Genomic DNA, 25,227 nt, shown 5'->3' with positions numbered 1-25,227 from the left:
TGCACAGGGAGACATCTGTTGTTAACTTTATTACAAGCCACAACCATTGGACCCCTTCTCAGTTTAATGCTTCCAACAATGCACTTTCCCCTCCGTTTACTGGACATCACATTATACACATTCATGGATGCTTGGCTGATGCACAAATTCCCCTTGGGTCCGGTGGCCCCTTGCACACGCCGGCCAGCACTACTACAAATCTGATCAACCTGACCCTGATCAGCGTCGATGAAGGACTGAACTGGAACTCTGCCACAGAGTTTCTTTTTGTTCAGGTAGCTGTGTAATAAGAAAAGCAAATGTGCTCAGATGCATCAAGGTAACAGATCCAGGATGTAAATCAATGTACAATTTACTGAAACAAATCTTAAAATACAATCGGTGTTGAAAAAAATTCAATTCAATGTTACCTTCCCCATCTCTGTTTGTCTTTTCTTCCAAACTTCTCGGTCAGAATGTGTCTTTGGACAAAGTTTGAGTACTGTGACCCCGGGGATTCATTCTTGCAGGGCACCAGCGTCGGGGGGGCCATCCCAGCTGTTCCCCCGCCATGAACAACAGCTACAGTCAGGATGATGGCAGTGAGGGAGAGGATATTCATTTTTTTTCCTGAGAAAAGAGGAGAGTTTCATTTCAATTTGTGATTAATTCTCCACTCAGCTTAAGAGTCATTATGTTGCAGTCAATGTTTGCTTAGTCAGGTCAAGTCTATTGTTTTACATTTCTTATCATTTGACTTAAATTGTCACATTCAGTCTTTATGGAGGCTACATGTGGTTCACTCATCAAATAAACCCTTTAATATTGCACCTCACAGGAGCAGTGGGAATTTTCCTGGATTTTAAAAAATGTATTAGTGAAGTTAATATGCTTTTAACAAGTTCATCTTTCAGCTAAGTTTGAAAAATACCTGTTGATTGAGCTAAAAATGATAGAAGAGGAATCAAACTGTTCTCACCTTTCTCTTGCTGTCTTTCTGAATGTGATCAAAAGCAACAGTGATGTCCAACTGTAGATGTTCTCCGACTGACAATTTCTTATCAGGAAGTCAAATACGACCTAGATATGATGACAAAGCCATCCAATCTAATAAGGAAGTGGTTCGGTGACCTGATGGTAAGAAAGAAAAACAGGAAACCACTTTCTTAGCACAAGTGATGTTGATCACACGTCACAAAATTGACACACACATATGCGAGAAATAAACAGAGAAAACACATTTGTATATATATGTATATACATATATATATATATATATATATATATATATATATATATATATATATATATATATGTATATATGTATATATGTACACACACACACACACACACACACACACACACACACACACACACACACTTCCCTGGAAACATGTTCTGTTGCAGGTAGGACATGTGTAGGTGGTAGTGGTGATGGTGGTGCTGATGATACTGGTAGTCACGGGTGTGTTTGTCCTGAGTCTCTGTTGCTGTCTCCTGGCAGTCCTGTCCTCCTCGAGCTTGTGAGTGCCTAACGGGCCATACAGAACTCTGCGAGGCAGTCAGTCTTTAGGCATCCCGATTACATGTCTGAGCCAGCGCAGTTGGTACTGGGTGATCATGGCCTCAATACTTCTGCAGCTGGTCTTGGCAAGTATTTCAGTCTGAAGCACAGGATCATCCCAGATGAGGTCTGCGGGTTGTGAGCCCACAGGAGGTTGGATCCATGTCGCTCCTTCGGGCTGGGCCCGGCCGGACCTCGTGGGCAAAGGCCCGGCCACCAAGCACTCGCGTATGAGCCCCAACCCAAGGCCTGGCTCCAGGGTGGGGCCCCGGTCATACCGGGCGACGTCACGGTCCTGGCTGTGTTGTCTGTCATGAGGGTTTTCAAACTGCTCTTAGTCTGTCTGTCACCCAAGACCTGTTTGTCTTGAGAGACCCTTAGAAACCTTTAATGGCCCTCCTAATTGAGTGGGAAGTGAGCGCAGGTATGCCCACTTCCATTCTCACACGCTTGTGCAGACAGTTTATAGGCAACCAGCAACATATACAAAATAATAAGTATAACTGCTTGAAAGGTGTATTCTGTCTGTATATGACACCTCCAGACAAACCATGGACGAATGATAAGGTTACAATGTTGATCTGTTGTTTGAAAGGAGAAATATTTCAGAGAGGGCGTGGCCCACCTGACTGTTTCACCTTGGATGAGTTGCTGTGGGAAGCTGGATGAAAAACAGTAATACCTGATGGGAGAATGGCTACCAGCAGAGCACTAGAACCAAGAATAATGCAACCCCTGTTTCCCAGTGAAAGACGGAAGCTGAAGACCTTATAAATGATGTACATTTTACAATGGCATCTGGTCAAACTTCAGTGTTTGTGTGATGTAAAGACTTCATGACAGCAACAACAAATGAATGCCAAGTATTGCTTTATTGCATAGCAAAAAGGAAAAGCACAAAACCCAATTGGTAAAGCTGATATAATAGGAGTTACAGGTCATGTTGATGATAAAATATGCTCACTTGGAATGATTCCAGATAACATGCTCTCTCATCGTCTGTAATCAAATGACTAAGAATTTTGGGATAAAAATGTATATCAAGCAGGATTATATATTTGCAGAGCATCATTCAACCTTTGACAGCTTGAATTCAGTGCACAGCAGTGAGATTATGCACAGGTAAGTTTATCTTTCTTTTGATTCTTGTACCGTTCATAATGCACAGGGAGACATCTGTTGTTAACTTTATTACAAGCCACAACCATTGGACCCCTTCTCAGTTTAATGCTTCCAACAATGCACTTTCCCCTCCGTTTACTGGACATCACATTATACACATTCATGGATGCTTGGCTGATGCACAAATTCCCCTTGGGTCCGGTGGCCCCTTGCACACGCCGGCCAGCACTACTACAAATCTGATCAACCTGACCCTGATCAGCGTCGATGAAGGACTGAACTGGAACTCTGCCACAGAGATTCTTTTTGTTCAGGTAGCTGTGTAATAAGAAAAGCAAATGTGCTCAGATGCATCAAGGTAACAGATCCAGGATGTAAATCAATGTACAATTAACTGAAACAAATCTTAAAATACAATCGGTGTTGAAAAAAATTCAATTCAATGTTACCTTCCCCATCTCTGTTTGTCTTTTCTTCCAAACTTCTCGGTCAGAATGTGTCTTTGGACAAAGTTTGAGTACTGTGACCCCGGGGATTCATTCTTGCAGGGCACCAGCGTTGGGGGGGCCATCCCAGCTGTTCCCCCGCCATGAACAACAGCTACAGTCAGGATGATGGCAGTGAGGGAGAGGATATTCATTTTTTTTCCTGAGAAAAGAGGAGAGTTTCATTTCAATTTGTGATTAATTCTCCACTCAGCTTAAGAGTCATTATGTTGCAGTCAATGTTTGCTTAGTCAGGTCAAGTCTATTGTTTTACATTTCTTATCATTTGACTTAAATTGTCACATTCAGTCTTTATGGAGGCTACATGTGGTTCACTCATCAAATAAACCCTTTAATATTGCACCTCACAGGAGCAGTGGGAATTTTCCTGGATTTTAAAAAATGTATTAGTGAAGTTAATATGCTTTTAACAAGTTCATCTTTCAGCTAAGTTTGAAAAATACCTGTTGATTGAGCTAAAAATGATAGAAGAGGAATCAAACTGTTCTCACCTTTCTCTTGCTGTCTTTCTGAATGTGATCAAAAGCAACAGTGATGTCCAACTGTAGATGTTCTCCGACTGACAATTTCTTATCAGGAAGTCAAATACGACCTAGATATGATGACAAAGCCATCCAATCTAATAAGGAAGTGGTTCGGTGACCTGATGGTAAGAAAGAAAAACAGGAAACCACTTTCTTAGCACAAGTGATGTTGATCACACGTCACAAAATTGACACACACATATGCGAGAAATAAACAGAGAAAACACATTTGTATATATAAGTATATATATATATATATATATATATGTATATATATATATATATATATATATATATATATATATATATATATATATATATATATATGTATATATGTATATATGTACACACACACACACACACACACACACACACACACACACACACACACACTTCCCTGGAAACATGTTCTGTTGCAGGTAGGACATGTGTAGGTGGTAGTGGTGATGGTGGTGCTGATGATACTGGTAGTCACGGGTGTGTTTGTCCTGAGTCTCTGTTGCTGTCTCCTGGCAGTCCTGTCCTCCTCGAGCTTGTGAGTGCCTAACGGGCCATACAGAACTCTGCGAGGCAGTCAGTCTTTAGGCATCCCGATTACATGTCTGAGCCAGCGCAGTTGGTACTGGGTGATCATGGCCTCAATACTTCTGCAGCTGGTCTTGGCAAGTATTTCAGTCTGAAGCACAGGATCATCCCAGATGAGGTCTGCGGGTGGTGAGCCCACAGGAGGTTGGATCCATGTCGCTCCTTCGGGCTGGGCCCGGCCGGACCTCGTGGGCAAAGGCCCGGCCACCAAGCACTCGCGTATGAGCCCCAACCCAAGGCCTGGCTCCAGGGTGGGGCCCCGGTCATACCGGGCGACGTCACGGTCCTGGCTGTGTTGTCTGTCATGAGGGTTTTCAAACTGCTCTTAGTCTGTCTGTCACCCAAGACCTGTTTGTCTTGAGAGACCCTTAGAAACCTTTAATGGCCCTCCTAATTGAGTGGGAAGTGAGCGCAGGTATGCCCACTTCCATTCTCACACGCTTGTGCAGACAGTTTATAGGCAACCAGCAACATATACAAAATAATAAGTATAACTGCTTGAAAGGTGTATTCTGTCTGTATATGACACCTCCAGACAAACCATGGACGAATGATAAGGTTACAATGTTGATCTGTTGTTTGAAAGGAGAAATATTTCAGAGAGGGCGTGGCCCACCTGACTGTTTCACCTTGGATGAGTTGCTGTGGGAAGCTGGATGAAAAACAGTAATACCTGATGGGAGAATGGCTACCAGCAGAGCACTAGAACCAAGAATAATGCAACCCCTGTTTTCCAGTGAAAGACGGAAGCTGAAGACCTTATAAATGATGTACATTTTACAATGGCATCTGGTCAAACTTCAGTGTTTGTGTGATGTAAAGACTTCATGACAGCAACAACAAATGAATGCCAAGTATTGCTTTATTGCATAGCAAAAAGGAAAAGCACAAAACCCAATTGGTAAAGCTGATATAATAGGAGTTACAGGTCATGTTGATGATAAAATATGCTAACTTGGAATGATTCCAGATAACATGCTCTCTCATCGTCTGTAATCAAATGACTAAGAATTTTGGGATAAAAATGTATATCAAGCAGGATTATATATTTGCAGAGCATCATTCAACCTTTGACATCTTGAATTCAGTGCACAGCAGTGAGATTATGCACAGGTAAGTTTATCTTTCTTTTGATTCTTGTACCGTTCATAATGCACAGGGAGACATCTGTTGTTAACTTTATTACAAGCCACAACCATTGGACCCCTTCTCAGTTTAATGCTTCCAACAATGCACTTTCCCCCCAGTTTACTGGACATCACATTATACACATTCATGGATGCTTGGCTGATGCACAAATTCCCCTTGGGTCCGGTGGCCCCTTGCACACGCCGGCCAGCACTACTGCAAATCTGATCAACCTGACCCTGATCAGCGTCGATGAAGGACTGAACTGGAACTCTGCCACAGAGATTCTTTTTGTTCAGGTAGCTGTGTAATAATAAAAGCAAATGTGCTCAGATGCATCAAGGTAACAGATCCAGGATGTAAATCAATGTACAATTAACTGAAACAAATCTTAAAATACAATCGGAGTTGAAGAAAATTCAATTCAATGTTACCTTCCCCAGCTCTGTTTGTCTTTTCTATCAAAGCTCCCTTTCAAGACGTGTCTTGTGACAAAGTTTGAGTACTGTGACCCTGGGGATGTATCCATGCAGGGCACCAGCGTTGGGGGGGCCATCCCAGCTGTTCCCCCGCCATGAACAACAGCTACAGTCAGGATGATGGCAGTGAGGGAGAGGATATTCATTTTTTTTCCTGAGAAAAGAGGAGAGTTTCATTTCAATTTGTGATTAATTCTCCACTCAGCTTAAGAGTCATTATGTTGCAGTCAATGTTTGCTTAGTCAGGTCAAGTCTATTGTTTTACATTCCTTATCATTTGACTTAAATTGTCACATTCAGTCTTTATGGAGGCTACATGTGGTTCACTCATCAAATAAACCCTTTAATATTGCACCTCACAGGAGCAGTGGGAATTTTTCATTGATTTTAAAAAAAATATTCTTGAATTTAATATGCTTTTATCAAGTTTATCTTTCAGCTAAGTTTGAAAAATACCTGTTGATTGAGCTAAACGTGATAGGAGAGGAATAAAAATGTTCTCACCTTTCTCTTGCTGTCTTTCTGAATGTGATCAAAAGCAACAGATGTGTCCAGCTGTAGATGTTCTATTCAACCACCGCTTGCAGTGGGGACATCTGACCAGCCCCGCTGCTTTTAACTGACAATTTATTTCAGGAAGCCACACACAACCTAAGTGTGATGACAAAGCCAAGTATGGCCAATCTAATAAGGAAGTGGTTCTGTGACCTGTGGGCAAGAAAGAAACACAGGAAACCATTTTCTCAGACTCTATGTTGGCAATTACACTGTCGAGTCATCTTGACTTCAAACTGCCTGAACTCAACCAGGCCTTGCACAGAGGACACAGGAGTCAACTCAATTCCAACTTTTCCTTTTTTCATGAGATTTTTTTCTTCCCTGTTGGATTACAGGTCAGGACAGTCAGGTTGATAACCTGAAAGGAGAAAAACAGAAATTAGGATCAACATTTTAAATCATAATCAGGATCATACACACTATCCTAAATAAATTAAATGTAATCCTCCAACCTTACAATTTCACATCTTAGGAGAAGATAAATGAATAAGTGACCTAACATCAAATAACGTGAATTGAACCCATACCTACCTGCGTACCAATAGTGTCTCTGTGCTTCTGTTTCCACACTACACCTTGGGACCCCAGACAAAGGCTGTGTCTCAATTCAGGGTCTGCAGCCTTCATCAGCTGGGTCCTCTGTCGGCCGGCAGGTCCTTCAGAGGACGAACCCAAACCCACCTGTGTTATGACGTAACTGGTCTTCAAATGCAGGCTTCTAAGGCTGCAGACCCTGAATTGAGACCCAGGTGTTCCCTACAGGTTAATCACCCTGGTGCTTCTTGCTCTGTCTCTCAAAAGTGACCACTGAGACTCACTGCTGCCCTCCCTGGCAGATATCCCACATACAACACCATCACCCCGATCCTCACCGTGAGAGAAAAAGAATAAGGAAAAAAGAATAGGCAGAAAATGTGTCTCAACACACACCAATACAAAATTCACAAGAACTTGACACAAGCCACACACACACACACACACACACACACACACACACACACACACACACACACATACGTACACGTACACACAGCATATGTAGTAGACAAAATATTTCCATTTCCAATATAGTTGCACAGAATGAAGCAATGAGTTTAGCTTCAATATGCTAGAACTCTCTCTCTCTATATATATGTATGTATATATATTCACACAGCACAACAGACAATTTCATATCTAAAACAGAAGCAACACAAAAAAGGATTATTTGTTAACTCTGCTGAATTTTATTGGTCCTCAGAAACGGTCATCTTCTTGATCTCTTGTTACAAAAACAAAGTGATGAGATTGAAAAAAAAAAAAAAAAAGAACCTGAGAAATATGTGACATCCAGTCCCTGGTTTCTGTAAAACAGAGGTCGGAAACCAACGGCTCGAGAGCCACAGCTCTCTTGATGATGGCATCTGGCTCACAGAAAAATCTTAGCTGACATTTCTTAACACAAGTCAGGAAGTAATGAAGTAATGTTTTCAAGTTAAACATTACAAAAATCACAGTGTTAAAAATAATCTTCCCCCCCAAAATTCTTGTTTTATAGGCTACAATTTTTTTTTTTTTTTTTTTTTTTACCACAAATGTTCAGGGTTGCGCTGCTGGAGCCAAACCACAAACAGAAATGTATTGAATTCTCCTCTGGAATGTTTAAAAGAGACATTAAAGTGATGCACCATCATCTCGTTTTCCCACATAGACAATGGTCAACTTCCTTGCTACTTTCCTCCACCCACAGCAGTGATAATCAGCGGCTCGGAGTTTTCATCCTTTTGTCTGAGGTGTGGACTAAAGTAAGGCAGGATGCCATCTCCGAATGGGCACTTGGTGAACGAGTAGATGTGAGACCGGTGCGTCACATTGTAGAAGGACACGAGACCTAGCTCGAAATCCACAAACACTCCCACTTTCTGAGGTTTCACTGCCAGCGGGAGGTGGACGACTGGAGCCGACATGGCTGCATAGTAGCCCTCACAGTGCACCAGGACCCAGAAACCCTCGTGTGGGGTCAGCCTGAGTTTCCCTCTGCGGTTTGCACCTCGTCTTGCCACGCCCAGGTCCCATCCAGTCTTGCCGCGGACGTCCACCTCCCAGTAGGCCTTGCCTGAGGCCAGAACATTGAGGCCCAAGATGCTGGCAAACGTGTCGAACCTTTCTGCAGCGCTGGGAACGTTCTGGTTCTCTTCTCCGTCTCTCACTGTCTTTCCATCGGGAGAAATGATGAGGCGTCGGTGTGCAGAGAGAGGATCGAATTTCACGTCCACTGAATCAAAACAGAGCACAACTGTATGAGGAGACGGTGGCATCTGAATGCACGACACGTAGAAACGTTGGAGATGAGAAAAAAAACATAGATCACAGGCATGGGCAAACTATGGCCTGGGGGGGGGGGGGGGGGTCATATGTGGCCCATTGAGCTTTTTCCTCCGGTCGGCCAAACTTGAAGAAAATGTTTTAATAGTAAGTAAGTCGTAAAACAGCTGCATTTCATCCAATTTCTTCAGTGTTTTAAGAGCCATTACAAGAAAGAGGTAAATACCATGGGGCTTCAAAAACACTGATTTTGTTGTAACTTTGCTTTGCTTCATTTTACATTGACAATTCAATTTCCTTCCTTCCTTCCTTCCTTCTTTCTTTCCTTCCTTCCTTCCTTCCCTCCCTCCTTCCTTCCATCCTTCATTCTTTCTTTCCTTCCTTCCTTCCTTCCTTCCCTCCTTCCATCCTTCCTTCTTCCTTCCCTCCTTCCTTCCCTCTTCCTTCTTTCCTTCCTTCCCTCCTTCTTTCCTTCCTTCCATCCTTCCCTCCCTCCTTCCATACTTCCTTCCTTCCTTCTTTCCTTCCTTCCTTCCTTCCTTCCCTCCCTCCCTCCTTCCTTCCTTCCTTCCTTCCTTCCTTCCTTCCTTGCAGTTATCCAGGATTGTGGACTGGTACAAGGATGACTCTCAAAGAGCACCACCTTGAGGGTAAATTCCTGGTGAGACTTGGCCCCGATCAAGTCCGGGTCCCTCCAGTCACGAGGTAGACAGTGTACAACAAGGTCACTAACACACTGTATTTTTAAAAGAAATATATATTATAATACACATTATTGCTTGAAACGATTTGTAACGTGATATTGGACCACAAGTAAGTCAGGTGAAATAGACCCCTGTTTCCTCTCTGAACCAACTCCCCAGCATTTTCACTATCTTTTATTATGCTATCTTCAGTAGTAACAAGTAATAATAAGTCTGTTTAAATCTCTGAGACATAATCACCTGCAAATGAAGAAATCCTCTTGATTGCTGTGGAAAAAGACATGACACCATTAGAAAGCTGCACAGCTGAGTTCAAAATGATAATACCTTTATAATAGACTGACCAAGAGACAAGAGTTTATCCTTTTCTTGCTCAATCTCTTGCATCATGTTTGATGTCATAGTAACAAGTGAAGCAAGAGTGAATGAGCTGGTCACAGTCTCATTGATCCAGTGTTGCGTTTCATCCAAGTCTGGAGAAATCTGTTGAGAGAATTATTACATATAAAAAATAGTGTACACACACAGGTACACACGCATAGACAAACATATAGACACACACACACACGTTAAAACACTCGCACGGACTCACGCTGGTAGATTTCCCAGTTGTTAGCGGAATTTTCCCTGGAATTTAACAAATTACTGTTTGTGGAAACTGTTAGCTGATGGTTGGAAATTAGCCAATCTGAGAGTGTTAGTCATTCTCCTCACTGCTGATTGGCTGCGGCCCACAGGGCATTGTCCTGGCTGGATGCGAGCCCCAGACATCTTAAAGCTAATATACACAAAGATACACTACAATCATAGCACCTTCAGGAAGTTTAAAGATCCTGGATATTTGGTGAACAGAAAAAAATGCTTGCTGGCTTGATGTGCGACTGAATGTTTTGGCCTCACCTCCAAGCCTCCTTGGGTTTTGTCCAACTCATTTGCTATCTTGCGGATTTTGTCGATTTCCACTTGCAATTTCTGGATCAGATCTTCTTCTTCTTTCTTCACTCTGTTTTTTCTAAAAAAACAACCCAGTATTTAAGTTTTGCAAATAGCCCCTATAAGTTTGTTGTTTGATGCTGTTTTCCTTGCTGACCTGTCTTCCAGAGGTCGCAGGGCCTTCTGCCGAGCATCCTCCACGACTCTCATCACATCTGAGAATACTTTATTCACTTCCTGCCACTCTGCATCCAAATTCACCTGGAAGAAATGATCAGGCCCTTCAACAACACTACACGCCCACAACACATTTTGAACCATTACATTTATGAATGTACGGTTACGCACCACTGCAGCTTTTGCAGATGCTGTGACCTGAGTTATCTGTTCCTCTCTCATCTCAATGCTGTGCTGCAAAGCTTCCCAAATTTTGTTTTCGGTTACCTTCAATGATGACAAAAAGGAACTTAATTATTTGACACATATATGCCAAAAATGTTTACTTACTTATTGGCAGACATTGATATTGCTTGCGAAAGTGTAGTCAGAAAGCAGTAGAAAGTACTTTGAGACGTTTGTGTATTGCACTGGACACAACTCATACTTTTGTTTTTACTCCACAAAAGCAATTGATCTGCATTGTTTCAGAGTGAAACATTGCATTGAAATGTTACATATGTGATTTTGAATCTTCACTCAGAGAGCCGTACGAAAAGTAAGTTAGAAGAAGTGTCCACTACACATGGGCGTTACCTGACTTCTCTCACTCTTCGCTTTTTTTTTAGAAAACTCTTGCAGCACAAAACAACACAAACTAGCAGCCAAATGACCTTTTGTCAGGGTGCGTCTTCATCGCAAAACCACTTCCTCCTGCCTTGCACCTGCGTTTTCACTCTGCTGCAGCAGTGGAAAAGGACGTCTAGTGCAAAGAAGCCATTCTTTATGCAAAAACACAGCCCCCGTTTGAAACATGGCGAATCGAACATTACACTGTAATAAACCCTAGAATATGGCCTAATATGGATTGGCTGCTTTTGCTCTTTTATTGCAGTGTCTTATAAATGCACAGAATGAAAGAGGATTCCATGTTGTTGTGGAAGACTCTCATTAACTGTGCTGGGGAGGCTCAGCTGGTGGGGGTTCCAGTATTAATGAGCCTTTCAGTCAAAGTGACTGATTTACAGAACATTTATACGCGCTGCCACAGTAGCAGTACTCACAGTACCTTTAGCTCAGCTTGAGTGTCATTTATCCTGTCTTTGTCTTCCTGCTGTGGTGGTACTTGAGTTTGTAGAGTTGTGGTTGATGCAAGATCAAAGAGTTGGCCCACCTAAAAAAAATAAATAACAACACTCAATAAAAGCTGGAGTAAAGAGTTGAAATGGCTCAAGAGACTTTGTCTCAGTTAGATCTATGTGTTACAACAAGTGATCTGAGATAACTTTACCTCTGGCAAAACCGTGGAGAAATCCAGTTTGCGGCAGACTTCTGAGTTTGTGAGTTGAAAGTTCAGCGTTTCAAGCACTGCAGGGGAAAGACCACCGTCAAATCAAGCTGCCTGGAATAGTCCGTTCAATTTGAATGTTCTACCCCAGACATTTAAAACATGCTGCATACGTGATTTGCTTGAGTCGACTGAATCCACGTGGTTGCTGAGGGCCCGTTTCACTGGAGTCGCGGCAGGCTGTTGGAGAAAAGAACGACGGGAAGGACACTTTGAAAATGTTTCCTTCTAACTCAGTGTTAGATCAATTTCATTTCTGCTTGAATTTGGAATCTATTAAGAAGTAAAAATGAAATGTAAAAAAGTTTTTTTTTTTTTTTACAGTTTAAGTTCAAAATATCTTAGGTATTTATATTTCCAAAACATTTTTTAAGTCATTTTCACAATTAGTTCACTTGAACCGGCAATACAGGCGTCCTTATACCACAGGCATGCATGGTAGTTCATTTGGAAAAACTACATTTGCTGGACATGTGAGTTTGAATGTGGATTACACTTTGTCTCAAAGTTGCGATGTGATAAACTGAGTAGCTATTTGCCGCACTAAATAACATTTGAACCGAATGAAGTTGGTGGACGATGAGCGTTTATTTTGAAGCATCATTTTAAAGTCGTTCAAAAGCATCATAGTTTGGTGTGATGATGCCACCTGTCTCATATGGTACGTAGAGATGCAAGTAGAGTAGAGTACTTGCATTTCAGTACTCACCAATACCGATAGTGAGTACTTAATAATGAAGTACTTAATACACATTATAGAAGTACTGTCACAAGTTTCACTGCAGTACAAATGCAAATTTAACAAGACTGTCACATACCTGCATATACAACTGGCATCGGCGTTGTGGTATTGGCATGTATTTTAGGAGTAGTAGTCGTCGTAGATGTTAGATAGTAGATCGTTTTTTCTTATTCTTTTCTTATTTTAGCTGTGTCAGACAGTGACGAAGTGAATGCCCTTTAAAACTGTCCTCTGGCCAATGTGGCTCGTCCTATTGTAATTGTATTGTACATTTATTGATTGCATCAGGAAAGAGTAAACATGAACTCAAAAACTTATATTATATATATGGTTTGAAAAAATCCCTTTCTATCACTATCACTTCAACATAACAAAGTGATAGTGACCAGCTGTCACCAATCGAACCATCGTACCTTCAAGCTGTCCCACACAGGGAGTTGAAAGTTTGCCACAAATTCCCAGCTCTCCCTCTGCCCCTGTTGCTGGGAGAAGCTGCTTTCTGTTGCCGGCGGTGTGCAGCCCATCTTGCCCTGGTGGGTTCTCAGGCCGTGGTGGGTCGTGAACTTGGACCAGCCACAGTGGCACACCTGGAGGCTCATGTCCGAGGTGTCGACAGCCTGCAGGGGTACAACAAACAACTGCATCATTCAGCTGCATTGGCTGCCTTTGAGAACAAATATTGAAAAAGAAGAAAGAGTGTTAAAGAAAATCTGACTAAGACTGAATGGAGTTGAAACAAAACAAAAGTGTGCCGGGCCAGCAATTGAGTGCACCTGTGGGGTTTGAGAGGGTGTCACAACATTCCTCGGCGCCTGTTGCAGGGAGAAAGGGCTGATTGCAGCCGGCTGACCGCAGCCCATCTTCCCCTGGTGGGTTCTCAGGCCGTGGTGGGTCGTGACCTTGGACCAGCCACAGTGGCACACCTGGAGGCTCATGTCCGAGGTGTTGACAGCCTGCAGGGGTACAACAAACAACTGCATCATTCAGCCGCATTTCAGTTTAGCAGAAGTCTTTTTTTAAGCTGTGCATTTGAGTGATGCCTTTGAGATCATATGTATTGAAAAAGAATGAAGAATGTCAGAGACTGAATGGACTTGAATGCTGCAGGAAAGGGAACGTCTGCTCAGCTTGGCAGGGCCTCAAAACCGTGGCTGCCAGGAATCACAAAACCTTCCGGGTTGTAGGTAGCAGCTCTACATCGCCCCCTAGCGACTTAAAACTCCACTTACACCGGGTTTGAGATTGACAGCTCCACCCAACTGACTGAGGCACTGACACAACTGAAACCAGGTGACTCCACACTCACCGTGCTGGGTAGCTGGGGGGAGTTGTTTGGAACCCTGTTTCAAACATCCATGGACACCACCGTCATCAATAAATAAAGTTTTTTTTTACAATTGAATCAAATTGAATACCTGTACACTGTTCCATACAGGAGTTTGATAATTTGCCACACTGCCCCAACTCTCCCTGGGCCCCTGCTGCGGTGTGCAGCCCATCTTCCCCTGGTGGGTTCTCAGGCCGTGGTGGGTCGTGACCTTGGACCAGCCACAGTGGCACATCTGGAGGCTCATGTCTGAGGTGTTGACAGCCTGCAGGGGTACAACAAACAACTGCATCATTCAGCTGCATTGGCTGCCTTTGAGAACAAATATTGAAAAAGAAGAAAGACTGTTAAGGAAAATCTGACTAAGACTGAATGGAGTTGAAACAAAACAAAAGTGTGCCGGGCCAGCAATTGAGTGCACCTGTGGGGTTTGAGAGGGTGTCACAACATTCCTCGGCGCCTGTTGCAGGGAGAAAGTGCTGATTGCAGCTGGCTGACCGCAGCCCATCTTCCCCTGGTGGGTTCTCAGGCCGTGGTGGGTCGTGACCTTGGACCAGCCACAGTGGCACACCTGGAGGCTCATGTCTGCTGCTGTGACTTTCTGCAGGAGTGAAACACGTCGTTTTTCTCTTTCCCTCTAATTCTCTTCTCTTGTCCCTCAAACTTGCAACTGCAAACTTTGCTTATAATATCAGGATAAAGCGCTAGCGTGTCATATTGCCAATTACAAAATAATATATTAGCTTTAAAGGACAATATTGGGGTTTTATTTTTTTTTTCTCTGAAAATCTAAACACACACACACACACGCACACACACACACACACACACACACACACACACACACACACACACGCACACACACACACAGAGTATATGTACAGGAGACTGCACAGGTCCACTTGCACAGAATGAAACAATTAACATTAACAAACAGCAGACATCTGGTGCGTTTGGCTGCAATGTGTGAATATGAAAATATTGAGAATAGAACTCCAGATAGAGAACATCTGCCAAAATGTAACAACAATGACATTACGTGAGTAGAAAATCGAAGCAGAGTGTCAGATAGAGACGAATGTAACTCACTACCAGAACAAAACAGCAGAAAAGTTGATTTCACCTTGCGTTGCGGAGTGCAGACACTGCTCCCAACTTCCTGACTGTCTGTCCTCCCTGACTATCCTTCTATCCTCCCTGACTGTCCGCCTTTTCCTGACTGCCTTTCTTTCCTTCCCTGACTCTCTTCAACATTCAACCCTATTGTGTCAGTTTCGTTTCTCGGCGGTGACGTTTCATTTCATGTGCATTATCATATAACAACAAGTTTTGCGAGCAGCGTCATCGCGGGCCTGAATATGACGGTCATATTGCGATTAGAAACAAGAAACTCTTGATGTAAAGTACACGGTGCATACAGTCGCACATACTTGGATCGACGCCTCGCAGTCAATGCCGGTAACTAAGAATGACTCGATACTCAAAGCGTGTCACGGTTGTACGTTCATGAATGAATGAATGACTTTTATTTTTATTCCATTTATTTCGAGAAAAAAAATTCCACAAATGCAAAGTGCGTTATAAGTAAAATGTGTTATTATTTTCACGAATGGGAATGAAACCAGTAGCTATCCCTTAGCCACGCATTATTATCTACTTTCAGTTTCGTTTACCCGAAAACTGCGTGTGTTGCAATCCTGAACAAACGAGAGTGAAAGACGGTCAGTTTCGATGAAGTCTGACTAGATAGCATAAAGAAAAAAAACATCAACAATAACCCACATTGTGCGTCTAAATAATACAGTAATATAGCAATTAGATTGTTAAAAATCAAAAAAAAAAAAAAAAAAAATCTAAGTCGTCACTTTGATCAAGTACGAGCATCTCGTCGTCTGTTATCAAATATACGTCTATACTTTACAATATACTTGAGGACAATGTAGTATCTGAATCTATGCATATGTCCTCATGTGATCTTATGTGTATGGCCTGATGTGAACTCAGCGGTGAACCCGCTGCTGCACTCCTTCCCTAAGGACGTTAGGGTCCATATACGGTCTTGTCGTTGCCAAGGTCCACCAAATTGAAACCAGATGGCCATTGGGGGTGCAACTATGGAATGCATACATCCTCCTCCACTTCCTGTATCTTCCTCCCTGGTTGCTGGGGGTATAAGAGGTGATGTGAACAAAGGATCATCGGAGTTGCTGACATCTGGCCCAGAGACATCCCCAGGCGTTCCATGGTGCCTGTCTGACTCTTGACTTCTTTGCAAATAAACCAGTTTTTATATACAACTAAGTCTGTGTCAGTGAAGACTCCTTCAACATCTACATCACACGAAGCCACCAGAAGAATTCACCACAACAAAAAAAAAATGTATATTAAGCAGCAGCATTATATATTTGCAGAGCATCATTCAACGTTTGTCAGCTTGAATTCAGTGCACAGCAGCAAGATTATTTACAGGTGTGTATATCCTTCTCTTGATTCATGTACGGCTCATAATGCACAGGCCGACACGTGCCCTCAACTTTATTACAAGCCACAACAACTGAATCGTTTCTCCAATAAACATCTCCAATGCTGCACTTTCCCCCCAGTTTCCCAGACTCAACATCATACACCTTCATGGTTGATTGGCTGATGCACAAATTCCCCTTCGATCCGGCGGCCCCTTTAATACGCCAGCCATTGCGACTACAAATCTGATCAACTTGAGCCTGATCGGCGTCGATGAAGGACTGAACTGGAATTCTGCCACAGAGTTTCTTCGCATCCAGGTAGCTGTGTGAGAAGAAAAGCAAATGTGCTCAGATGTACTGAGGTAATGGAACTGGGATGAAAAACAATGTACAATTAACTGACACAAATCTTATTATAGGAATAATGTAAAACATTTTTATAATATAAAACATTTAAAATATAGTACGTTGTTATAATAGTTACTCGTGAATAAAATAAAAATAAAATTCAATCTTACCTTCCCCAACTCTGTTTGTTATTTCTGTCAAACTTGTTGCCCAGAACATGTCTTTGTTGAAAGTCTCCGTATTGTTTCCATGGAGATTTATTCTTGCAGGGCAAAGTCGTTTGGTGGGGCTTTTCATCTGTTGGCCAGCCCTGAACGGCTATGGCCAGGATGATGAAAGCGGGGGAGAGTTTACTCATTTTTTTCCTAAGAAAAAAAAAGAGGAGAGTTTCATTTTATTTTGTAATTAATTGGGGGCGGCATTGTGATGCAGTGACAAGCCCTGTCACCACAAAGCAAGAGGGTCTCTGTTGGCACTGTGATAAACAGGCGACTTGTCTAGAGTTTGGACAACTGTGACTGGCTCCCGTTCCCTCAACATCCATGAGTTCAAGAAAAATAAAAAACTTCACCAAAAGGCTTAAGAGGCATTATTATATGGTCAAAGTTTTCTTGGTCAGGCGGATTCTATTGTTTTAAATTTCTTATTGTTTGACTTATATTGTCACACATAGTCTGCATTGAGGTTACCTGTGGCTAGTTTATCAAATAAACCCTTTAATATTGCACTTCACAGGAGCAGTGGGAATGTTCATTTTTGCATATTCAAAGTGAGGTTAATATCTTTGTACTGATTTCATCTTTCAGCTAAATTTGAAAAATATGTGTTGATTGAGGTGAAATGATCAGAGGGATCAAAATATTCTCACCTTTCTCTTGCTGTATTTCTGATTGTGATCAAAAACAACAGTGATGTCCGACTGTAGATGTTCTATTCAAACACTGCTTAACGTGGCAACATCTCACCAGCCTCCCTGCTTTTAACTGACAATATCTTACCAGGAAGTCAAAGACCACCTAGATGTGTGCATTCCAAGATTCCTCATTTGTCTTCCTACTCAGCCCTCCACCAGTAATAAACCAGGGGCCAGAAGAATCTGAGAAATTCCCCACCCGAAAGTGCGTCCAGCCGAATCTGCCCAAATAGAGAAGAAAAGGAAAACGGATCCTACAGAATAGGAAGCCCTGAAAGTAGTGTTGTAGACAAGATGGCACCAAGTGACACCAAGACATTATCAAGACTTGAGAGTATCGAGACTGAGACAAGACCAAGACATTTGGGGTCCGAGACCAAGACAAGACCAAGACCAATGCTTAAATATTAGTAGAAGATCGAGGTAGAGTATTGGATAGAGTGGAACTCACGACCGGAACAAAACAGCAGAAAAGTTGATTTCACCTTGCGATGTAGTGCGACCTGTCCGATCTGTCCTGACCCTGTCAGTCCTTCACTGACTCTCTTCAACATTCAACTCGAAGGTGTGTCAGTTTCGTTTCTCAGCGGTGACGTTTCATTTCACGTGTCCACGAGGAACCAGAATTTCTCGCCTCTTACTATAGAGCGACAAGCTTTACAAACAGCACCATCGTGGGTCTTAATGATACAGTAATATTGCCATTAGACCCAAACCAGAAACTCTTAATGTCATGTACATACCTGTAGTACTTAGTACACACACAGTTGTGACAGAAGCCACCACAGTGTCATAGAAAGTCCGGAGAAGGGCCCTGCTGACCCCGAAGGACCTCAGTCTCCTCAGCAGGTGGAGGCGACTCTGGCCCTTCTTGTAGGTTGCCATGGTATTTAAAACCAGTCCAGTTTATTGATCATATGAACACCCAGGTACTTGAACGAGTCCACTATCTCAATGTCTGAGCCCTGGATGTTCACGGCTGTGTGTGTATGGGTGGTTCGACGGAAATCCATCGCAAGCTCCTTCGTCTTGTTTGTGTTGAGCAGCAGATGGTTCTGCTCACACCAGTCCACGAACTCCAAGACGACTCCTCTGTACTCCTGCTCGTCCCCCTCTGATATACAGCCGACAATGGCTGAGTCGTCGGAGAACTTCTGCAGGTGACAGAGGTTGGAGTTGTACCTGAAGTCTGCCGTGTAAAATGTTCTATTGCATTATTTACAGATGATCCCTATAGTCGCTTCGTGAATGGGAATGAAAACAACAACTGTCTCTTAGCCACACATTATCATCTACTTTCGGTTTTGTTACCCAGAAACTGGGATGTTTCTTTTTTTTTTTTTTTATCACTAAAGTTTTGCTGGGCTGCAACAACTGCAACACATTTTGCATCCTGGTGGCAAACTACAGCGTGTACAGAAAAACAACATTTTTTTTGTAGCGCTTCCATTTCTGTCACATGATTTTTATGTGGAAATGCCATCTAGTTGTGATGGCTGCTCACAATTCACAGTTACTCACAAAGGCATTGACTTGAAATTATTTAAAGGTCTGCATGACCAAAACATCCAAATCAAATCACTCCATTCATACGTTGTCAAAGTCCAAAGGTCGTGGCTAAATAGCCTATCAAACTCAAAGGGCAATGCCAGCCAGAGCACATAGGAGTTTAAAATAGGAATGATTCCAATGATCCCTGTCGTTGCTGCATGAATAGGAATGAAAACAATAACTATCTAACTTGCAGTTTCATTACACGGAAACTGCCTCTGTTGCAATCCTGAGGAAACGAGAGTGAAAGGCAGTCAGTTTCAAAAAAACAAAAAGTTTGACTAGATGGTATACAGGTTAAGCGAGAGAGAGAGAGAGAGAGAGAGAGAGAGAGAGAGAGAGAGAGAGAGAGAGAGAGAGAGAGAGGCCACATAGCTTTTTTTTTTGTTGCACAAAAGGAACTTTTAAGAGTTTCATTTTGTGAACTCTCATTGAAAATTTAAAGTTAGAACATCATGTGTCTAAATAATACAGTAATATAGCAATTATACTGTATAAAAAGGTCTCAATAGTCACTTTGATCAAGCACGACAGCATATAGTACACACAGACTTGGATCAACTTTGGATATACCAGACAAAGCTTTTACTGTTAGATTTTATTTTTATTTCATTCTTTCCTCATAAGAATCTTCCATTTCCATCAGTGGTCACAATGATAAAGATTTCAGAAGCAACTTGATTTAATATTGTAAAATTTGCAGTGCATTGGTAAATGTCAGGAATTTAAGAACAAACAAACAAAAAACATACATGCAACACACAAAACATGAACCCCAGAAAAGTATTCAAAAACAACAAGTCCGATATCTGTGGTGCATGAATTTGCGACTCTGAGCCCCGCCACTCTGCTGGTGAGTTCCATCCAGACTAAAACCTTTAATATCAGAAATGTTTGCAGTCACCACTTATTTATTTCTGCTTTTATGAGGCTTTTTAAGTCAACTTAATGCCACAAGTGAAAGGAATCTGACTGTAATACAACACCAAAAATTGATTCAAAACGTTTTTGTATTGAAAATGATCAAAGTGGATGGGCGAGATCTCAGAATTAATTTGTGCAAAGTCATTACATGATAGATAGATAGATAGCTTTTTATAGTCATTGTACAAGATACACAACAAAATGATCACAGTCTAAACAATTTTTTCATCACGCTCACATTCGTCCACCTGTAAATAAACTCTGTCAACCCTCTAACACGTTTGAACAACACACTCAGGACGCTTCACAGCTGAGATAATCAGAGGGTCGTCGTTCTTCTCACCTTTTTTCATGTGCGGACTGAAATATGGGAATATCTCCTCCCTAAACGCGCACTCGGTAAATGAGTAGATGTGAGTCTGAGCCGTCACATCGTAGAAAGACACGAGTCCTTCCTCATAATCCACAAACAGCCCGACTTTCTTGGGTTTCTCTTTCAGATGAAGGGGAACAGCTGGCACAGTCAGTGCCGCATATTTGTCATCGTCATAATGTACAGTAACCCAAAAACCGTGACCGGGGTCCAGCGAGAGACCCCCTTTACGCACCGCGTCACCTCTCGCCACACCGAGGTCCCATCCTGTTTTGTTGGAGACCTCCACCTCCCAGTAGGCCATCCCTGAGGACAAGCTGTTGAGAGCCAGGATGCTTGCAAAGAGATCAAACCTCTCTGCGGTGTCCTCCACCTCTTTATCCTCACCTCCATCTCTCACTTCTTTCATATCATCAGAAAGAACGAGGGACCGGTGTGCTGTGGCTGCGTCCAGCTTGACATCAACTGTAAAGATACAGTTTTAGAATGACTCCACAATCTGAATGCACAGCAATGTGATTTTTTTGTTTAACCTGGTGCTTTAGAAAGATACATAAAAAAAGAAACATACCTGAAAACACTGGAACTCTCTTAAGTTCTGTAAAAAAAAAAAAAGAAGGACAAATGGTTGTACATTGCTTTTAAAAAGATGTGTCTGTTGGAATGTTTCCAATCTGTTGGATGTGTCTCATTAATCTGTCTAATAAAGAACCTCTATACTTTGATACGGGATGCTTCTTTTTTTTTTCATCGCTAAAGTTTAGGCTGGGAAGAATTACATTATAGAGGATCTCCTATAATTACTTATTTTTCCCTTTTTTTTTTTAACGTGAAGACCCACTAGGCTTGGTCTTTTAGTTTGACTCCACGATGGAGAGCTAGTTTGTGTCTTCACTGTGTTTAAACTCTCACCAGTGGCAGTCAGCTTCTCCAGTTCCTGCTGAATTTCTTCCAGCAGGCCGGCTGTGACTTTCCTCATGGTGCCAAAAGACAGTGACGTGTCAAACTCTATTTCAGTCCATTCACTGTCCATTTCTTCAAGAGACGGGAAGCTCTGAGATGGAAAAGGAGGTAAGCAATCAAGCTGAGCAACCCTTGTCAGGGCTTTAAGAAAATCCCACCCATGTTGAGGTTGCAAGCGCCCTCCTACCTGCAGGCAAAGGACATGGTCCTCAAGCATAGTCATGCCGTGGAGCTCCGAGATGGTCTTCTCAAGCCTGTTGGCCTCCTCCTGAAGCTCGTCCGTGATGCTCTTAGCCTCTTTCTCCACATCCTGCCTCCTGTCCTTCAGTGGTTGAAGAGCTCTCTCTTGGGTTTTCTCCACCATGGCAATCACAGATCTAAACACAGCTTCAACATCACGCCACTCGCTGTCAATCTGCTCCTAAAAATGGGAGAAAAGCAACCACATTGACACTTGTCTGTTTTGCACTTGCACTTGGACATTCTTTCAGTGGGCTCTTTACCAGTTGGACACTGGAAATACTTTTAAAGCTCTTGGGATCTATTCTATCTTTCATATCAAAGGATGCATGATGTCTGTTTTTTGGAAGTCTGTTAGCTATTCCTAAAAACCACACATTGCCCAGTGCCCTGAAAAGGGAAAATGCTCTCAGATCATGGCTTTGTCATTGATGATGACCCAATCGCAAATATTTGCCCTGTAATTTTTGGCTCTTGCAGCTTACCAAGCAGCTCTTCAAGGATGCAGTTGTTGCAGCCACCTTTGCTTTCCTCTCCTTTACTTCCTTCTCCAGCTCAGACTTGACGTCTTCAATTTTTGCCTGTAGCAGAAAAATCCCAACTTCAAGCATGAAGCATTGAATCACAGAGAATGTGCATACCTCTGAATGACCACGTGAGAGAGATACGTTGCCATTAGATTGACTCGCCTTCTTCTTGTTCCATTCGTTTTCAGTTGAAACAACTCCTCCCTCCACCTCTTCCATGCAGTGTACACAAATGCATCTGGCATCCTTCGTGCTATACAGCTCCAAGGGGCGTCCGTGTTGCAGGCAGGCCCTTTCATCCAAGTCTTTCACAGGTGGCACCAACTTGTGGCTCCTCAGCCTTGCGGTGGAAAAGTGATTCTGGATGTGGGTTGAACAGTACGACGCGAGGCAAACGAGGCAGGACTTCTCTGCCTTCAGCTTCCACTCTGTGCATACGTCACAGGCCACTTCGCCAGGCTCTCCTCTGTACTCATTCTCAGCGTTTTTTACTGCCTTTGAGATCTGCTCAATGATGTTTTTTAGGACAATGTTGACGTTGGCGGCTTTTCTCTGGGGCTGTTTGCACAATGGGCACATCCTGTCATTGTACTGAAAGTTACAGTACAAGCAATTCTGGCAAAAGGTGTGCCCACAATCAGTTGTGACAGGATTCTTAAATGGAGACAGGCAGATGGAGCATATTAGATGTTTCTCAAATGTGCAGTCCCCTCCATGTAATGATGCTTCCATGGAACCCATATCTACCTAGAGAGAGAGAGCATCAAGAGGTTAATAAGTATGTAAATTCAGGAAGAGAAAGCTTGACAATAACACAAATACTGTCAGGAAACTTGTTTGTTCAATGCCACTGTTGCCCAACTTTCTTTTGTGTCACAATGAGTTCAAAACATCAACAAAAGTTTCAAAATCATTTCATGGTTTGTGGTTTCCTCCACCTGCAACAGCACTTAGCTGCTTCTTTGGCAGCAGAGTCTTTTATCCCAGGTGTGTGAAAAGTGAGTTTCAGGAAGTCTATCTATCTATCTATCTATCTATCTATCTATCTATCTCTATCTGTGCAATTTCCTTCAAGTGGAGCGTCAGGATTGCATCGAGTGGCTTTTCCCAGACGGAATTTGCAAAAATCTGCTTTCTGGAGAATTGGTCAATTGTAGTGCAAATTTCTCTTGGAGATATTCAAATTTCTCTTGGAGATATTCAAATTTCTCTTGGAGACTAATAAATATTCATCCATCTATCTATCTATCTATCTATCTATCTATCTAATTTATTAAGAATGTATCACTTGAAAGCTGAAAGCTTAAGTGGCAGCATGAGCACAGCGTTTGAGTCGACTCATGTTCGTAATAGAAATAGTGTTTGCATTTTTTCTGTCTTGTTATCAAAGTTAGCAAAAGCACTGAGGGTTAAACCCACTGTGAAAAAAAAATCTACATCTGAAGTGAGAAGATATAGTTTAAGACAGCTAAAACATTCAGATAAAGGACTACTGTTCATTTAATAAAACACTTAGCAAACCCTCATAATAAACAAAATACATAAAAAATAAATAAATAGGCAACGTGAGTTCAAACATTACCTTGCTGTGGCTGAGAAGCTCTGTGCCTCGAGTGTTCCCTTGTCCTTGTGAGTTGTCCTAAGTTGACACCGTCAACGTCTGTGTTTTCCTTCTCTGGGCCCTCCCTCTCTCTCTTTTGAGTTTCATTTCTGGTAAAGTGCCCTGGCAGCCACATCCCCAACTGAAACAGGTTGGGCAGCAAGGAAATAACCATGTCCTGTGTTTGCTTTTTGTTTTTAAGTTTAGTTTAGTTTTTTTTTTTCCCAATCTGAAAACAGATTTGGCCTTGAGCTGTACAAATAATTACTTTGGCAGAAGACACTCTTGGTAGGGTGCAGCAAAGGGGTTGTCCATTTTTGTTGTCCAAAATTGAATTGGAAAAAAGAGAGAGACAAATTTGATGAACAACAGTTGTTTTACTGGCAACAGAAGTGGTAAAAAAGTGTTACATAAAGTTGCATGTTGCTTTACAGTGCAGTGCAGTAAACAACAGCAGTTGGAACACACCACATCATCCATCCCATAATACCCCTTTCTATGAAACAAATGATCGGCTAAACACTAAAACAGCTCTAGTCTGATTCTGAACTGAGTTTTTAATCAATACAATACCATTGCATCTGGTATTGCTGTGCCATTGCATTGGAATACTCATTTGTAAACGTCTGTTTACGTTCATTTATTGCCACTTGCACTTTGAGTAGAATTCTGTAGTTTGTTAGCCACTGGCAACAAGGACCTTGCATTTTTTAAATGCTTTTAAAAACGTTTCACTTTGGCACAACAGAAAAACATTCAGAAACTTATCCTGCATTGACATAACTTAATCTTATCTCAATACTATAAAGCTTCATGGACATAAGCAGAGACTGATCTGTGCTTTGCAGAAGTACTTTCCTGACGAACACCGTTTCCGTAGTTCAAGGGTCAATCACTACATTTTATCCATCTATTAAACTGTATTTGTTCATCACTTTAAACTAACAGCAGCAACAATATTGCAATATTTTTCAAATGTTTAAAACGCTAACATGTTTTACTTTACATATTAACCTTACTCAACCGGAAGTGTGCGTCTGGACGGGAGTTGCCTGTTCGACAACAAACCCTTCAAGAGGAGAATCCACACATACAGATTCAACAATCCACGGTCGCGGGGCTTCGCTGGACTCTTTCCCCAGCTGTCGCAGGTCGGGGGCAGGGTGACACCCTGCACAAGTCCGGGGGAGAAACATGGCAGTGGGAGTTCCAGCGTGAAGGTATTGCGACAGTCTTCTGCGTGTGTTCCGGCTCTTCCGGTATCTTCTTCGCCAGTTGCAGTGAGTGGCAAGCGCTTCAACCAATGAGACGAGCCGAAGCCCTGTGCCGTCACACTGTGTTCAGTCAGCGGTAATGATTAATCG

General features: G+C 42.3%; 2 protein-coding genes and 3 long non-coding RNA genes across 6 annotated transcripts in view; all 5 read right to left on the bottom strand.

Annotated features, from left to right (window-relative positions):
* LOC142889308 (uncharacterized) overlaps window positions 1-1,101 on the bottom strand; it is a 1,409-nt gene extending 308 nt beyond the window's left edge. The window contains exons 1-3 of the long non-coding RNA XR_012926829.1: window positions 959-1,101; window positions 411-609; window positions 1-279 (exon numbers count right to left, since the gene is read on the bottom strand). The exon at window positions 1-279 is cut by the window's left edge and continues 308 nt beyond it. This is a non-coding gene — a long non-coding RNA (uncharacterized LOC142889308). The remainder of the gene's footprint in view (window positions 280-410; window positions 610-958) is intronic.
* Window positions 1,102-2,396: 1,295 nt separating this feature from the next.
* Window positions 2,397-3,851, bottom strand: LOC142889300 (uncharacterized). Its single transcript, XR_012926827.1, has 2 exons — window positions 3,663-3,851; window positions 2,397-3,313 (listed from the first exon to the last, which is right to left on the bottom strand). It is a non-coding gene; the product is annotated as an uncharacterized LOC142889300 (long non-coding RNA).
* Window positions 3,852-5,124: 1,273 nt separating this feature from the next.
* Window positions 5,125-6,543, bottom strand: LOC142889307 (uncharacterized). The gene is made up of 3 exons (XR_012926828.1): window positions 6,392-6,543; window positions 5,843-6,041; window positions 5,125-5,711 (listed from the first exon to the last, which is right to left on the bottom strand). It is a non-coding gene; the product is annotated as an uncharacterized LOC142889307 (long non-coding RNA).
* A 1,105-nt stretch (window positions 6,544-7,648) lies between these two features.
* Window positions 7,649-15,237, bottom strand: LOC142889301 (uncharacterized). Of its 2 annotated transcripts, XM_076027949.1 has the most exons (14): window positions 15,083-15,237; window positions 14,381-14,560; window positions 14,048-14,224; window positions 13,406-13,585; window positions 13,046-13,249; window positions 12,004-12,070; window positions 11,834-11,910; window positions 11,612-11,716; window positions 10,735-10,830; window positions 10,544-10,647; window positions 10,354-10,465; window positions 9,798-9,936; window positions 9,694-9,720; window positions 7,649-8,699 (listed from the first exon to the last, which is right to left on the bottom strand). In XM_076027949.1, the coding sequence occupies exons 2-14, from the start codon at window positions 14,540-14,542 to the stop codon at window positions 8,155-8,157; spliced, it is 1,995 nt and encodes a 664-aa protein (XP_075884064.1). In that variant the 5' UTR covers window positions 14,543-14,560; window positions 15,083-15,237; the 3' UTR covers window positions 7,649-8,154. The 2 variants fall into 2 exon arrangements, with proteins under 2 accessions (XP_075884064.1, XP_075884065.1); XM_076027950.1 differs by lacking the exon at window positions 14,048-14,224.
* A 4,569-nt stretch (window positions 15,238-19,806) lies between these two features.
* Window positions 19,807-24,130, bottom strand: LOC142889305 (E3 ubiquitin-protein ligase TRIM21-like). Its single transcript, XM_076027958.1, has 7 exons — window positions 23,846-24,130; window positions 22,426-23,010; window positions 22,222-22,317; window positions 21,684-21,917; window positions 21,446-21,587; window positions 21,105-21,131; window positions 19,807-20,998 (listed from the first exon to the last, which is right to left on the bottom strand). The coding sequence occupies exons 2-7, from the start codon at window positions 23,002-23,004 to the stop codon at window positions 20,433-20,435; spliced, it is 1,644 nt and encodes a 547-aa protein (XP_075884073.1). The 5' UTR covers window positions 23,005-23,010; window positions 23,846-24,130; the 3' UTR covers window positions 19,807-20,432.
* Between the last annotated feature and the right edge of the window lie 1,097 nt (window positions 24,131-25,227).

Source organism: Nelusetta ayraudi, unplaced genomic scaffold (genome assembly GCF_046127955.1).
Source record: "Nelusetta ayraudi isolate G7.1 ecotype Tasmania unplaced genomic scaffold, CSIRO-AGI_Nayr_v1 ptg000022l, whole genome shotgun sequence".
NCBI lineage: Eukaryota > Metazoa > Chordata > Actinopteri > Tetraodontiformes > Monacanthidae > Nelusetta > Nelusetta ayraudi.
Note: the sequence above shows the minus strand (reverse complement) of the source record. Positions and strands in the feature narration are given on the sequence as shown.

What these genes read in the sequence shown, in the direction of transcription:
- LOC142889305 (XM_076027958.1), bottom strand. Translation starts at nt 23,004, where the DNA reads ATGGGTTCCATGGAAGCATCATTACATGGAGGGGACTGCACATTTGAG. An exon ending in ACCATGTCCTTTGCCTGCAG is followed by an intron (nt 21,588 to 21,683) that starts GTAGGAGGGCGC and finishes TTTCCATCTCAG; the next exon opens with AGCTTCCCGTCTCTTGAAGA. An exon ending in GGAGAAGCTGACTGCCACTG is followed by an intron (nt 21,132 to 21,445) that starts GTGAGAGTTTAA and finishes TTTTTTTTACAG; the next exon opens with AACTTAAGAGAGTTCCAGTG.
- LOC142889301 (XM_076027949.1), bottom strand. Translation starts at nt 14,542, where the DNA reads ATGAGCCTCCAGGTGTGCCACTGTGGCTGGTCCAAGGTCACGACCCAC. An exon ending in CTGTATGGAACAGTGTACAG is followed by an intron (nt 13,586 to 14,047) that starts GTATTCAATTTG and finishes GTACCCCTGCAG; the next exon opens with GCTGTCAACACCTCGGACAT. An exon ending in CTGCGACCTCTGGAAGACAG is followed by an intron (nt 10,466 to 10,543) that starts GTCAGCAAGGAA and finishes TTGTTTTTTTAG; the next exon opens with AAAAAACAGAGTGAAGAAAG.